At 38.0% G+C, this 14862-nt stretch overlaps 2 protein-coding genes across 2 annotated transcripts in view; both read right to left on the bottom strand.

The window, feature by feature from the left end:
• PIK3CA (phosphatidylinositol-4,5-bisphosphate 3-kinase catalytic subunit alpha) overlaps positions 1 to 519 on the bottom strand; it is an 88217-nt gene extending 87698 nt beyond the window's left edge. The window contains exon 1 of the mRNA XM_021069859.1: positions 332 to 519. The gene's annotated coding sequence lies outside the window, so the exon portion shown is untranslated. The remainder of the gene's footprint in view (positions 1 to 331) is intronic.
• Positions 1 to 14862, bottom strand: part of LOC110256340 — a 58044-nt gene that overhangs the window by 42927 nt on the left and 255 nt on the right. Inside the window, exon 2 of the mRNA XM_021069818.1 lies at positions 13616 to 14309. Within this exon, the coding sequence (XP_020925477.1) occupies positions 13616 to 14309 (694 nt within the window). The remainder of the gene's footprint in view (positions 1 to 13615; positions 14310 to 14862) is intronic.

Below are 14862 nucleotides of genomic sequence, written 5' to 3'. Positions count from 1 at the left end.
CTGGGATTATATAAAATAGATAATCAACAACAACCCACTGTATAGCGTGGGGAACTATATTTTTTAATAACCTATAATGAAAAAGAATCTGAAAAAGAAAAATATATATTCGTGGAGTGAATCACTGCTGTATACCTGAGAAAACACATAAATCCACTATACTTCTATTAAAAATATAGTCTTCTGACTGCTTATTTCTATGGAAGACAAACCTCAGTTTATTTGAATACTTCAGCTGTTGTTAAAATTTACATTATTATATATAATGCCATAAATGGAATTATGGGATCAAAGCTATGTTAATTTTAATGGCAAAAAAATGCTGACTTACTTTCCAAAAGATTTGAATCAATTTAGACTGCCAACAGAAATACATGAGCAAGCACATTTCATGGCACCTTCACCAGCAACGACGTCAGTAGAAAAAACTCCTTGCTAACTGAAACAGTAAAAATATATCACTGTACCTCACAGTTTCACTTCTTTTTTTTTTTTTTTTTTTTGGTCTTTTGTCTTTTTTGTTGTTGTTGTTGCTATTTCTTGGGCCGCTCCCGCGGCATATGGAGGTTCCCAGGCTAGGGGTTGAGTCGGAGCTGTAGCCACCGGCCTACGCCAGAGCCACAGCAACGCGGGATCCGAGCCGCGTCTGCAACCTACACCACAGCTCACGGCAACGCCGGATCGTTAACCCACTGAGCAAGGGCAGGGATCGAACCCGCAACCTCATGGTTCCTAGTCGGATTCGTTAACCACTGCGCCACGACGGGAACTCCACAGTTTCACTTCTTTTTGGGAAAAACATTTTCCCATATGCTTTTAGTTTCTCTTTAGTAAATGAACAAGTTTTCTCAAGTTCTTTCCTCATTCATTTTCATGGATCTTGCTGATTTGAAAGTTTTCGTATAAACACCTTAAAATTTAAACATCTGTCTGCTACATTTTTGCAAATTTCTAATCCTGGCTTGCACATATTTAAATTTGTTCATTTGTACTGAGTGAGGAAGGAGGGGAGGTGCAAGAAAAAGAATAAATGCCAATGTTTTACTTGAGAGTCAAATGTAATAAATGTTCCCCTCATCAGTCCTTCCAATTCTTTTATGTTTGGAAGTTATTTCCCCATCAAGATAAATATCTTTCTTAAATGAGACTATCATAAGAATATTTATTCTACTTAACTCTTCAATATAGCCAGAATTTACTTCTGGTATAGAAGATGAGATAAAGATCAAATTGACTTTATTTTTCTAACTATTTAATGCTCTCAAAAAGGTTTATTGAATGTCTCCCTTTTTATACATATTTCTAGACTCCTTTTATTATATTCAGAATGTCTGTTTCTGAGATCTCCATTTGCTTTTACCAGCTTTACTATCAATGCTTATACTAGTATTCAACTCCTTGATTTACTACAATTTTATAGTATGTTTTGATATCTATCTCATTTTACTTGTTTAGTTTCTTGGATAGAATTAAGAATTATCTTGTTAGTCACTCACATTTTTAAAGAATTAGAATTATGTTAAATCCATGAGTTAGCTTGAGAAAAACTGGTATTTGTAATAGTTGGATTCCCCATATAGGAACATGACATTCTCCTCACTGCACCCACACATAGCCCAATAGTTTTTAGGTTTCTTCACACAGGTTCACACATTTCTTATTAATATAATTTAACTTCTTTCTATATACTGTTAAAAATGATTTTTCTATTGTATCTTCTGAACCACTATTGCTACTATAAAGGAGAACTACTGATGTAACCATTTGTCTTAAATCTAGTTACTTTTTTTATTTTTTATTTTTTTATTTTTTGCTGTGTGGGGTGAGGGATTGAACCCAAGCCATAGCAGTGACCTGAGCAATAGCAATAACAACACTGGATCCTTAACCTGCTGAGCCACTAGAGAATTCTGACTATATTAATACTAATAATTTCTCAGTTGGTTTTCCTAGGAATGCAATCACATCACACAGCTTCTCTTTCAGCATTTACTCCTCTTCTTTCTATTTCATTTATTATTGCACTGGTCAGAAATTCCAGAATAATGCTGTATAATAATATAGTGATAACAGGTTTCCAATTTTTTTAAAATAGCTACTTCTCTAGTACTTCACCATTAGTCATTATTTTAGCTTTCAGTCTGATATATGTTAAGAAAATTACTCTTCATTCCTATTTTTTATTTTTTATTTTAATTAATTAATTAATCTTGGAGGTTGCACCCACAGCACATGGAAGTTCCTGGGCCAAGGATCAAATCTGAGCTGCAGCCATGACCTGTGCCACAGCTGCAGCAATGCTGGATCCTTAACCCACTGCACCAGGCTGGGGGACTGAATCAGTACCTCTGCAGCAACCTGAACTGCTGAAGGTGGATCCTTAACCCACTGCACCACATCAGGAATGCCATACCTGATTTTTAAAGAGACAAAAGGAAGTCACTAATTTCTTTTCTACATTTACTGAGACGATCTTTATTTCCATTATTGGACTTACTGATCTATGCATTATAAAATTTCATGTTAAGTGATCTTTGTACTCTTAGAGTAAAAGTTCCTAATAGGTAATCATAAAATGGACTTAATATACCATTGAATTATTTTTGCTCCTATTTAATTTAGAGTTGCTATTTTATTAGAGTTCTATATCTTAAAGTTTGTTTGCACATGCTCACTTCTGGAACATAGCACCCTCTGAACAACTCAGTCACCAGCCTTCCAGTATCAACTTTTCAGGTTCATAAAACATGAGTGGCTTATTCAGTATCACATAGTTAGCAGGAACATTAGATATTCTGGTTCTGATCTAGAATTTACATGCAAATGTCCCATTTTTTTGCATCAAACCATTCCTTCCCTCCCTCCCCACCTCCCAATGTAACAGAGAGATCACGTTTTCTTGGCCCAGTAGTCATATCTTCCGGGCCAGCTAAAAAGAATGGCCTAGGGCAGCTCACCTCTTTCCAGGGATAGAGGGGAAGTTCTCTTCCCTACACAGATCAGATAGGAATTCAAAAAGTGATTGTACAAAGGAAGTGAATACTACATAAGGAGGTGAGAATAACATGTAGATTTGTCACCATATTTACATTTCTCCTCCAGACTTTCCATTTCTCTAGGTTAGAGTTAGTATAAACCCACTCGGAGGTTTCATAAAATAAATTCTGCCTAGTATGGTTGTGTTTCCTTTAGCAAATCCATATACATATAAAAGAACAGATGAGAGAAAGGAAAGAAATGTAAATAACAGTGAGTCCAGTGGTTATATCAGGACCAGATATTGCGAGAGAGTTTTAATTTCTAATACACTATTTTCTTTGTTGTTCTAATAAGATTAATCCATCTGAGGAATAAAGCAGATGTTTCAAAAGTGTCTTAAAAATTTGTGCCAAGAAAACATGATCACCATATGTATATTCGTATTTTATTTTTTTGGCCACCCCCATGGCATGTGGAAGTTCCTGGGCCAGGGACTGAACTTGTGCCATAGTAGCAACCCAAGCCACTGCAGTGACAGTGCTGGATCCTTAACCCAATATGCCACAGGAGAACTCCTGTACATTCATATTTTTAAAAAATAATTACCATATGATCCAATAATTCCATTCCCGGGTATATATCTGAAGAAAATGAAAACACTAATTTCAAAAGATATATTCATCCCAATATTCATAACAGCATTATTTACAATTGCCAAGATATGGAAGCAAGTGTCCATGAGTAGATGAATTGATAAATTTCCATATATATATATATATATATATATATATATATATGGAATATTACTTAGCCAGTAAAAAAAGAATGAAATCTTCCCATCTGCAGCAACATGGATGGACCTGGAGGGCATTATGCTTACTGAAATAAGTTAAAAACAAATACTATATGTTATCACATGTGGAATCTGAAAAATAAATGAGTGAATAAAACAGAACAGAAACAGACTCACAAATATAGAGAACAAGCTAGTGGTTACCAGTGGGGAAAGGGAAATGAGGAGGGGAGAGGTAGGGATAGGAGATTAAGAGGTACAAATGACTAAGTATAAAGAAAGGAAATAGGAGTCCCCATCGTGGAGCAGTGGTTAACGAATCCGACTAGGAACCATGAGGTTGCGGGTTCAGTCCCTGCCCTTGCTCAGTGGGTTAACGATCCAGCGTTGCCGTGAGCTGTGGTGTAGGTTGCAGACGCGGCTCGGATCCCGCGTTGCTGTGGCTCTGGCATAGGCCGGTGGCTGCAGCTCCAATTAGACCCCTAGCCTGGGAACCTTCATATGCCACGGGAGCGGCCCAAAGAAATAGGAAAAAACAAAAAAAAAAAAAAAAAAAGGAAAGGAAATATTGCATAACACAGGGAATATAGCCAATATTTTATAATAACCTTAAATGGAGTATAATCTAGAAAAATACTAAATCACTGTTATACACCTAAAACTAATTTAATGTTGTAAATCAACTATGCTTCGCTTAAAAAGAAGAAGAAAAAAGATATCTTCTGGGGATTGTGAGATTCCAGGAATGGACAGGGCAAATCAGTCCATAGGAAGCTCAGACTAGATGTGAAAAATGTACGTCCATTTACTTAATTCCTTTCTGTTCACAAATTTCTAATTCTGGTCATGCTAAATCTCTATATGCTCACTTCTCTTCGGACTAGGTATGAAATAGAATTCAAATTCCCAGAGAGAGAATGAAACTTTAAAAATGTGTAATGTCAAGAAGCCTGTTAGAAAGGAACCTTATTATTCACTCTGCAGAGACAGGATCCATTAGTAAATCCTCATAATTCAATACAGTACACAATGTTAAAGCCCCCAAATAAACTGATAAATATGACATTGTTTGTGCTTTCAAGTAGCATACAAATATTTATTGAGTGCTTACTATGTACTAGGCACTGTCCTAAATGCTTTCGTATATTAAGCATTTAATCTTCATTATAATATTATGATGTAGGTATTGTTATTATCTATTTTCTACAAATAAGGAAGTATGTATTAACTCAGAGAATATTTAACCTAGACAGGTTAAATAAATTGTCTTAAATTATAAAACCAGTAATTTTGATAGTCTGACTTTAGAGCACATGCTCTTAGCCATTATAACATATATTTAGGAGAAGAAAGTTAATTAAAGAAGCTTACATACACTGATCACATTTTGTGGATTTTCTAAGACTGTCCTGATTTCAAATATTCCACACAGTCAAGATTACTTGACCCCATTTTGGCTGGGATAAAAATTTATTGGCAGGAGGAATGTACTCAACAAATTTATATATCTGATATTTCAATTCAACAAAAGACCATCACATGATACATTTAGTTGTGCTTTAGGAGCTGAACAATAGTAGACCATTTAGGTGTATATTAGCAGTGTCTGTGAACATCACATGGCTATAAAAAGGGCTGGCTTTAATTGTATAGATATAGTCAAAATTATTCAGTGATTTTGACGAAATCTTAAGTCTCACAATACTACTAAGAAAGCTGAAAGTTGGTCATTCCCACCAACTGATTACCAAACCACAAATTACTAATATTCTAAATTGCTTTGAGTTTTATACCATTGTAATTATCAAGACAAGTACAGAAATGGCTTTGGTAAAGTCAAGTTCAACCCTTACTACTAACATACAGAGAAAAAGACCACAAATAACACTTTCATAAATACTTTAAGATGCTGCCTATCGAGATCTCAATTGCAAAAAATAATAGCCAGTAGGTTTTAAGGAAACCTTCATATGCAAAATAACTTTAAAATTATGTTACAACTACTATTTAATAAGTATAAAAATGACTGTGAAAATACAATTTTTCCTTTATTTGCTATAAAGGCATGGTTTGGTTTCAGATCATACTTTCTATAGTGCCTAATTTCAATCTTTTTCCCAACAATTTTTTCCTATATATGCTGCTTTACACTTGATGATGTGCTCCATAAATCTATATTTCAGAACAGTAGATTATTTAGCAGGAAACTCCAAGGTTTTTGTACCTGCCAAGAAGTCAACCTCCTAAGGAAAAACCCAAACACATACAATTCACTTGCTTTTAGGCTAAAGGCAGTCAATTATTTCAAAATGCAATAATACTTTCAGGTCTAGACCTGCAGTAAGTCCATCAGAAACATACTTAGAAAAGCACAATCTGTCAAAGAAAAAGAAGCCACAGAAATCTGCTTAGCTTGTTGAAAATTGAGTACATACTCAAAGTAACTCTAAATAATATCTCATCACCTGAAAAGTTTGATGGTTAAAAAATATCCAAAAGTTGAAGGTAATTTGAACATTTATAGAAACAACAAATCAACAGCATACACAGCACTGCTTTCTGATCAAGGGCAATTATTTTTGTCATCTTTTCATGTATCTATCTGCACAACAGAGAATACTTCTAGAAAAAAGAGGCTTACTATACCTCCGGAATGATATTTCTAAGATTAGAACATATTTTCTGAAAACCATCTAGTGGGATGGGTTACCAACGGAAATTATGGAACATATTTTCCTAGAAGGCTTTAACTAAGAAGGATGGTTGCCAATGGCTATTAAGAGTGCTCTGACAGGTTTGCTGGCCTTCATAACCCTGGCAACTGGTGTGCAATGGATGATCTACTCTCAATGCCTGTCAGTCATTTAATGCTCTCAGTGCCAGTAACCAAAATGGCCACGCCTGCACTAAATTTGATCCTCCAAAGTCACTGAAGGTTTTGGAAAAAAAGAAAAAAGAATCTCTCTAGATTATTCGTTTCCAATGGCAGCTTTTCTCTGCCACAGAATTTCACACAAGGGCCTTCAAATGAGTGCACATATAAAAACAGGCAGATAAAAAGATTTTAGCTTCTGAAGATACAACAAACTGAGACAGACTATCATCCCTCTAGGGAATGGCTTACTTACTCTTCCCTGAAATCAGAAATAGACTTAAAATGCTAGGAATCTCATAGAATTTTGGAATTATAATCTTAGAAATTGTGCAGATGAAGAAACAAGGGCTGAAAGGTCAAGATCTAAGGCTACACAGTTAATAGTTCAATACAGAATCAAGAGTTTCAGACTCCTGATCCAATGCTATTTTAGGACACAGCCTCTTTCTAACCTGGTCAATCTTTGTCAAAATGTCTACAAACATAAACAGAAACATGCAACTAGAAATATGTTAATGTAAAGAAAAGTGTTTCCTATATACTTCAAATCTATACTCAGTAAATAATCAACTAAGACTGGTACATAGCAATTTACCTATTTTTCAGGTAAAGTATACAGCTACTAAATGATAGAAAAATATTTTGATTCCCAATTATGATTCTACTGCAACAATATCACTTACTGATCACTTACTCTGGGGCACTATGCTAGGTGCTGAGGATACAAAGATGAACACAAATACAGTCTCTTTTATTAAAAAAAAATTACACTTAAAATTATCCTGATGATATTGCCTTAATTCTCTATAGTACTTTTAAAGATCTATTTCTCCACTGAATCTTACTAACTCCTGATGAGTTTGGCAAGACAGTTATGATTAGAACTGAATGGTTCTATCCTAATGCAGCTTTTTTTCACATCACAATACTGACTTCTTTGGCTTCCACTATATTTGATATTTAAAACCTGAAGTGTACCATATAACATGGCCTGTAAAAACTCTTACTTTTTCTTTCTTTTTTTTAATCCCACATTTATTTCAAATGCAATACTGGTCCTGATAGAGAGACTCCTTTGTAACAGTTGCAATCATATACTAAAAGTTACTAAAACTTAACCTCTTTTAGAAATGAGTGCAATTTACATAAACTATTAAGCTAACTAGTAAAATATACAGAAGAAATGAGTTGTTTAATTGTCAGGACAAATATGAAACATGTTATTCTTGCATTAAGCATAAATTTAAAATAATGATTAGTATATATACATTTTTCCTTAAATAATACACAATTTGGATCATTTAAATTACCTCATTAATTTTAGGAGTTACTAAGCAAGGGGCATACTACAGTTCCTATTGTATCATTGCAGAAAAAGAGGCAAAGATACAGTCAGCCTCCTCTTCCCTCCACACAATTACAAAGTAGCAGTTTGGGACTGGAATTCAGTCCTTCCATTCAGACCAGAGTGCTACAATCCACATAAAAAGTTTCACTCTAAGAAATATTAAACTCTAAGAAAAAGTTCTAAGCCATCAATTTGACCACAAACTTACAAGTTTTTTTTTTTTTTTTTGAAGCATTTTAACTTTAAACTCTCCAAACTGTAAAGCTGGGGAGAGAAAGAAAAAACACCTAAAAAATTCCTTAAGTAGCATCAACTGATTTACATTAATAAAGGATTAAATGTGAATAATATAAATAGCTATAAAACATTATCAATTTACTTAAGGTTAAATAACCTTTCTGAATGATAGAAATCTCAAGCCTTTAAGTCAAAACTTCAGATCTCCCTACTCCAGTTTCTCCTACCCTGCATTTTTTTTTATAGTATTTTTTCTAAAAAGAAAATTAAGTTCACTTTAAACATAAAGTTAAGGGAAAACTCAGGCAAGTCAATTTGCTTTATACAAGAATAAGATTGGTACCAAGAAACTTCACTAGAGATATTATACTGTGCATAAGGTTACTCCTTATTACCAAAAAAAAAAAAAAAAGGCTAAAATAACTATATAAAATTAAGAAACATGGCTCCTGAATAAAGAAATATACCAATAACTTCTGTCAGCTAATTGATATCTATAACTGCTAAGCTGATATTGAGAACAATCTTCTGAAATTGGTCCTGACCAGAGGTATACTTCCTATATCCCCTGGAAATTACTAAATAAATGTTCTTAAATTTTAAGGTTTGGTAATAAAGATTTCATCAAAATCTCTGGGTCTTCTTTTGTAAATCATCGGTTTTAATTTGTTCCATTCTTTTGGAATGGTTAAGTCTAATTTTATTTATCTTTGGAGATGGTATAAGAGCACCAGTTTATATTCTCCCTTCCTCCATATCATCTATTATGGATATATAGATAGCTTGATACTTGCTACCCTGTCATGGTTCAAACTTCTGGGCAAAATTATTTCCCAAGTAGGTTGACTAACACCTGGGTATTTGACAGTGGAATTGAGTTTTAAGAAAATGAAACTAAAAGCCACATGGTTTTTGGTCCCTAGTCACACCTGTAAAGTTAGCTAGCTGTCAGCAAAGTGGAAAACAGGATTTATTACATAAACTGTCTTTTTCTTTTAAGTCCACTTATGAGATCTAACACCTTCTAAGGAGAAAGGAAATGAACATGTATAAAACACCTAAACCAGGACAAAAACTTTCTTGGATATACATTATCTCATTTAATTCAACAATTCTGTTGAGTTATAATTACTTCCATCATGCAGATTAGGAAATCTGTCCAAAGTAATCCTGCTAGTAAGTATGGAACACAAGTTTTGAACCAAGGAGGTTCAGATTTTCCAAAGCCACTATTTTTTAGTACTCATGGGATTTTAAGGCTAGATCACTGAGGACCATATAGAGCACCCAGTACAATTCCCCTATGTTACAGATGAGGAAACTGAGGGCCCAAAAGATTGAGATTTGCTCAAGGACACACACTTGTGGTGAGGCTGGGATTTGATTTCCAGTGCAGTTCTATACATCCTTATTTTTATATGTGTCTGGGGTTAAGTGTCACTCTTGGTATAATTTATACATAACTCAGAACATCTCAACTATCTCCAAATGAAATTCATATATGTGGCAGGTTCAGGGATGTATATTTTCAGTAACCCTAAATAATAAGTGTATTTAGCAAGAATAAAAACCTAATTGGCAGTTATAAATTATTACATGTTGTAAAAATGTCTGTTGCCAATATATTTATTTATTCAGTGAATAAACACCTATTATGTACTGGTTAATGTCCTTGGCAATGAGAATACAAGTGTATATAAGATAGAGTCCCTAGTCTTTTCATGAAATTTACATCACGGTGGGGGATACAGACAAACAGGCAATTACCAATGCAGTGAGTCAATACTCTGACTGTAGGAGTACAAGATGCTATGGGAACAGGAAGCAAGGATATCTAACCCAGACTAGACTTTTCAAAAGGAGTTGATATGAAAGATGAGTAGGAGACAGCCAGTTAAAGGGATATGGATGGAGTGTGCAAACGTTTCAGGAAAAACAAATAGCATATGTACATGAAGCAGAGAAAGGCCAAGGGAGCTGTAGGAGGAGGAAGAAGAGATGAATCTAGAGAAAGAAGCAAGAAACAAATCATACAGGTCTTCAAAAGCAAGGGTTTTACAACCTGTCTATTAGAATTACCTGGAGAACTTAAAAACAAACAGATGTTTGAGCTCCAGCTCAGAGCAATTAAATCAGAATCTCTAGAAATGAGGCCCTGGCAGTGTTTTTTTTTTTTTTTTTTTTTTTTGTCTTTCTTGGTCTTTTTGCCATTTCTGAGGCCGCTCTCGTGGCATATGGAGGTTTCCAGGCTAGGGGTCTAATCGGAGCTGTAGCCACCAGCCTATGCCAGAGCCACAGCAAAGAGGGATCCGAGTCTCGTCAGTGACCTACACCACAGCTCAAGGCAACGCCGGATCCTTAACCGACTGAGCAAGGCCAGGGATCGAACCCTCCACCTCATGGTTCCTAGTCAGGTTTGTTAACCACTGCGCCACGACGGGAACTCCTGGCAGTGGTATTTTCAAAAAGCTAACTAAATGAATTTAATACTTAGCCAGGATTGAAAACCACTGTAAGCTATATGAAGAAATAAACATACACATTTATTACTGCAAATAAGGGAAAAAGTGATCTTAAATCATTAAATATATCTGGCCCTAGTTTCTTTGTCAAAAAGCAGGATAGAGCAGGTTACAGGTAGCATGATAAAAGAAGTCACAAAACATTAGTTTTGTCAATGAGTCTGTCACCTGACACATGTCTGACCTTATTAGATTAAAACATCATTTCTCAGAGATAGTAATACTGCCTTCTCTGAAGGACTGTTGTATAGCTTAAGATAAATATATTTAATAAAACAGCTCAGTAACTGTGCTAATATAATAAAAACCATAATTTCCCAAGATTTATGCTTCTCAAGTTGTAGTTAAGATTATAAATATTTTCACCAGAGGTGAAGTTTGCTATGCTTAAGAAACACATTTCATTTAAAGAATCACCCAAAACTTGAAATTCAAGATGGTAAAGTAATAAAACAGAGAACTGATCCTTTTAATGCTATTCTAGTCGCTAAAAGAGATTAAATGGGATTAAGTCAGCCCTTTCCAAATAAACAGATCAACAGAGCAAATGCCCTTTACATGGTAAGAGCAAATGTTAATTTTTTTTCGTTTTATTCAGTAAAGGGCACTAATAAGGAACGCTATACACAAAGTAAACTATTTCCGGAAATGTTATGATCTACTTTATTATATAAGTATTTTCACTTATAAATTTTTATAAGGGAATACTTATTTGGGACAGAGAGGATCTTATCCTGACAGGAAGGAAGCTCTGCTTCAAGAAGGGTTGTTCTATGCAGAGCTAGGCAGAGCCACTGCTCTTTCACAGCCTTCCTTTTACATATACCTATCCCCATGAGAATATACACGTTCACAGAATAATTTTTTGGTTTAGGTACAGTATTTGTATTTAGTGACATTTCTTTAAAGCTATATTTAATTTACTTAAATTGAAAAAACCTTTAGACATATAAAAACACTGTTCTGCATTTATATCTAGTTCATTTTTAATTCTACTAAAACTGATAGGAATGCCTTTCAAGCTCTATATTCATAGTCAGTGATAATACATTAAGTTAAAATTCATTCACTTTTTTATTTTTCCCATGAAAATGAGAAATACTATGATGAGCTATCATTTCTTTCAATCATCTATTTTGTGATTTTTAACAGAATAGTACTCTAATTTACAATGATGAAAAATGCACAAGAAACTTTTGAAAAAAGTTACGGATGAAGTTTTATTTAATTTTATCCAAAAACATGAGGTGCGGAAACATAGAAAACAAAACATTAACACACACACACACACACACACACACACACACACACCCCACTGGGCCATCATCAGATAATTTTGGCTGATGACACCACAGAACAGTTAATCTGATAATTAAAATTTTCCAGAACATGTGATGTTTAGATAGAGATCTATGCTGTCAAACAGAATTCAATGCTTTGGTTAAAAAATGTTAAACCTTGAACACACAGACATATTAACAAATTCTTACACTGCAGTTGCTTCTAGAGTCCATTAATGAAGAAAAACTGTTCTGATTTAGACAATATAAACTAGCAACATGGCATCTTAAGTATTTTCCAGATCTTTCCTTAATAGCACGCAATCCAGCACAAAAACAAAATCTGTGAAGTGCAATGTAAGCAAATACTCAGAGAAGCTACTTTCTGAGTAGAAAAACATGCGACCAATATTGCCTACAGTGGTTCAAATGTGGCCATAGTAATTACCCGACGATTTGAGTTACCAGGAGTTCACCAACCCAAATTTTCTAGGGGTTCTCCGAGGCCTCACAGACTAGGATTCAAAACATCATCTCAAAAACCCATGTCCTGCATGTGCACAAAGGCGCAGTACTGGAATGAGGAAGCTTCACAAAACGAAATCACAACTCTACTTCACTAAAGAATATGCAGGCTATTTTTACAAAGCCCCCTCTTGTTGCGCTCCTCTTAACCTTTATATAAAAACGTAAACAGTTCCCCAATTACTGACATCTAAGAAAATAGCTTCGGATTCCCAAGTCGGGTAACTAGCCACCATCACCACTATCCCTTTAGCATCCTAAAATAAACCCCTCAAGCCTCGGTCAAAACACACTGGCTGAACGTCTGGTGTTTACATAGCCCAATCCCGGACGCTCCCCTACCTTTCCGAACCACTTAGGAACTATGAAACAGTCACCACATAATAGACTCACTGAAGTCACAAATCACGAGACAACGTCTCAAGTGAATGAATGAAAGATCCCATATATTTGTCTCGGTTAAAAGGCGCGGGGCGGGGGGGGGGGTGGACTTCGAGAGGAAGGGTGGGAGGGGAACTGCGGGGTAAGGGGGGAGCGGTTTTCCTTCCAAGCCCCAGCCGGGTGATTTAAACCCAGTATGAGGCAAACGCAGGGTCGCCAGGCTGGCGGGGCCGGAGTCCTCGGGTGTGACAGCCCCTCAGGAACAGCTCGCCGCTCGACGCGGGGATCCCTTACGCCGCGGTACTCGCGAGCCGGGTGGATGTGCAAGGGTGCTGAGGACCGAGCCACAGCGGCCGGGGCGGCGGCCCTGGGTGCACTTCCTCAGTCTCCAGCCGCCCCATCCCCAAAAATGGGAGGGGAAGGAAACGAGAAACAAGGCAGCGGCCAGGAGAAAAGAGGGAGCGGCGAGCCTTCGCCTCCGTATTTGGGTGAGGCCAGTGGCCGCCGAGGGAGAAGGAGCCGCGAGCGCAGGCGAACTCCGCTGCGGGCCGACGTTGGGAGAGACGACCGGCGGGCAGCCCCCGCCCAAGACGGCGGGCGCGCCCGTAAGTCCCCGGCACCCACCCGGCCCCATCCCGACCGCACCCGTTCCAGGCCACTCCGCGCTCTACTCACGCTCGGGGCTCCTCCAGGCTCCGCGGCTCCAACCGCATCGGGTCCCAGCCCCGCGCACGGCGGCGGCGGCGGCGGCGGCGGCGGCGCCGAGGGAGAGGAGAGCGGGCGGCACAGCCCCCGCCTCCCGGCCCCTCTCCCCCGCCGCTCCGGAGCTGCCCGGCCGGGCCCGAGCCCTGCTTCGCCGGCGGCCCCAGCCCCAGCGGCCGCAGCGGCAGCAGCCCGAGACCTTAGCGGCCGCAGCGGCGGCACCGGAACTGCCGCTTTCTCCTTCTCGCAGCCTCTCCTCGCTAGCCCCCGCCGCACGCCCCCCCCCCACCCCGTCTCCTTTCTCTGTCACCCCTGTTTTTTTTCCTTTTGTTTCCAGAATAAACTTTATTGGTCTCTTTTTCCGCTCACATCGTGTAAACAAACAACGAACTCTTCCCCACCCCCTCGACTCCCCCCTCCTTGGGTAGAGGAGGGTAAGAGCCGATGAAGGGGCCGAGCCTACTATGCCCCGGAAGCAGATGCGCAAACAAGGGGAAGTGAAATTGCAGAGACCTGGAGAGGGAAATGGGCAAATCGGGTAACAGTGTGCCAATGCGCCTGCGCCTTGGTTTTCTGCCCGAAGTTCGGGTGGTGCTGGAGGGGCTTTTCGGGCCCGCGAGTGTTTAATGCTGTTGTTTATTTGCGGTAGTGAGGCTACTGTGTCATCCTAGGGCGGCATATATGTCCTATATCTGTTTCTACGAGCAGCAGGCAAGTTAGGGTGGAGATAGAAGAAAGAATAATTGGGAGCAAATGAGCCCGTTCACTTTTACGCCCAAAGAGATTTCCTCCCGTTTCGTGGCGAAAGCAGAGGGCGCGGTAGTTAACCACCTATGTCAGCGGCTAACCAAAAGTGAATATCGATACTGGGAAGAAGTCTTTTTACACAACGTTGCTGCGCGTTCTTCTGCCAACGTAAGGTTAAGTTGTAGCCCATCCCAAAAGAGGAATGCCCTGCCACAGCCCTCTGCAATCCTTTGACTCACTCGGGGAGACCTTTTGCAGTGTCCTCCACCCCTCACCCCAAGATTTGAATTAGCTTGTAGGATTCAATTATGACTATTCAAAATACGTCTTTTTTTTTCATGTAGTGCCCACGAGACCTTAGAAAAGCCATTTTGGCTACACATTAGGTTCAAGGTGGTACTTTGGTACGGCGCACCATAGAAGCCTCTTTTTCCCTGAGAGTAAGAGGATCTGTTGCCTTTCGAGATCACTAT

The sequence above is a fragment of the Sus scrofa genome, chromosome 13 (genome assembly GCF_000003025.6).
Source record: "Sus scrofa isolate TJ Tabasco breed Duroc chromosome 13, Sscrofa11.1, whole genome shotgun sequence".
Taxonomy (NCBI): domain Eukaryota; kingdom Metazoa; phylum Chordata; class Mammalia; order Artiodactyla; family Suidae; genus Sus; species Sus scrofa.
This window is presented reverse-complemented; position numbering and strand designations above follow the sequence as displayed.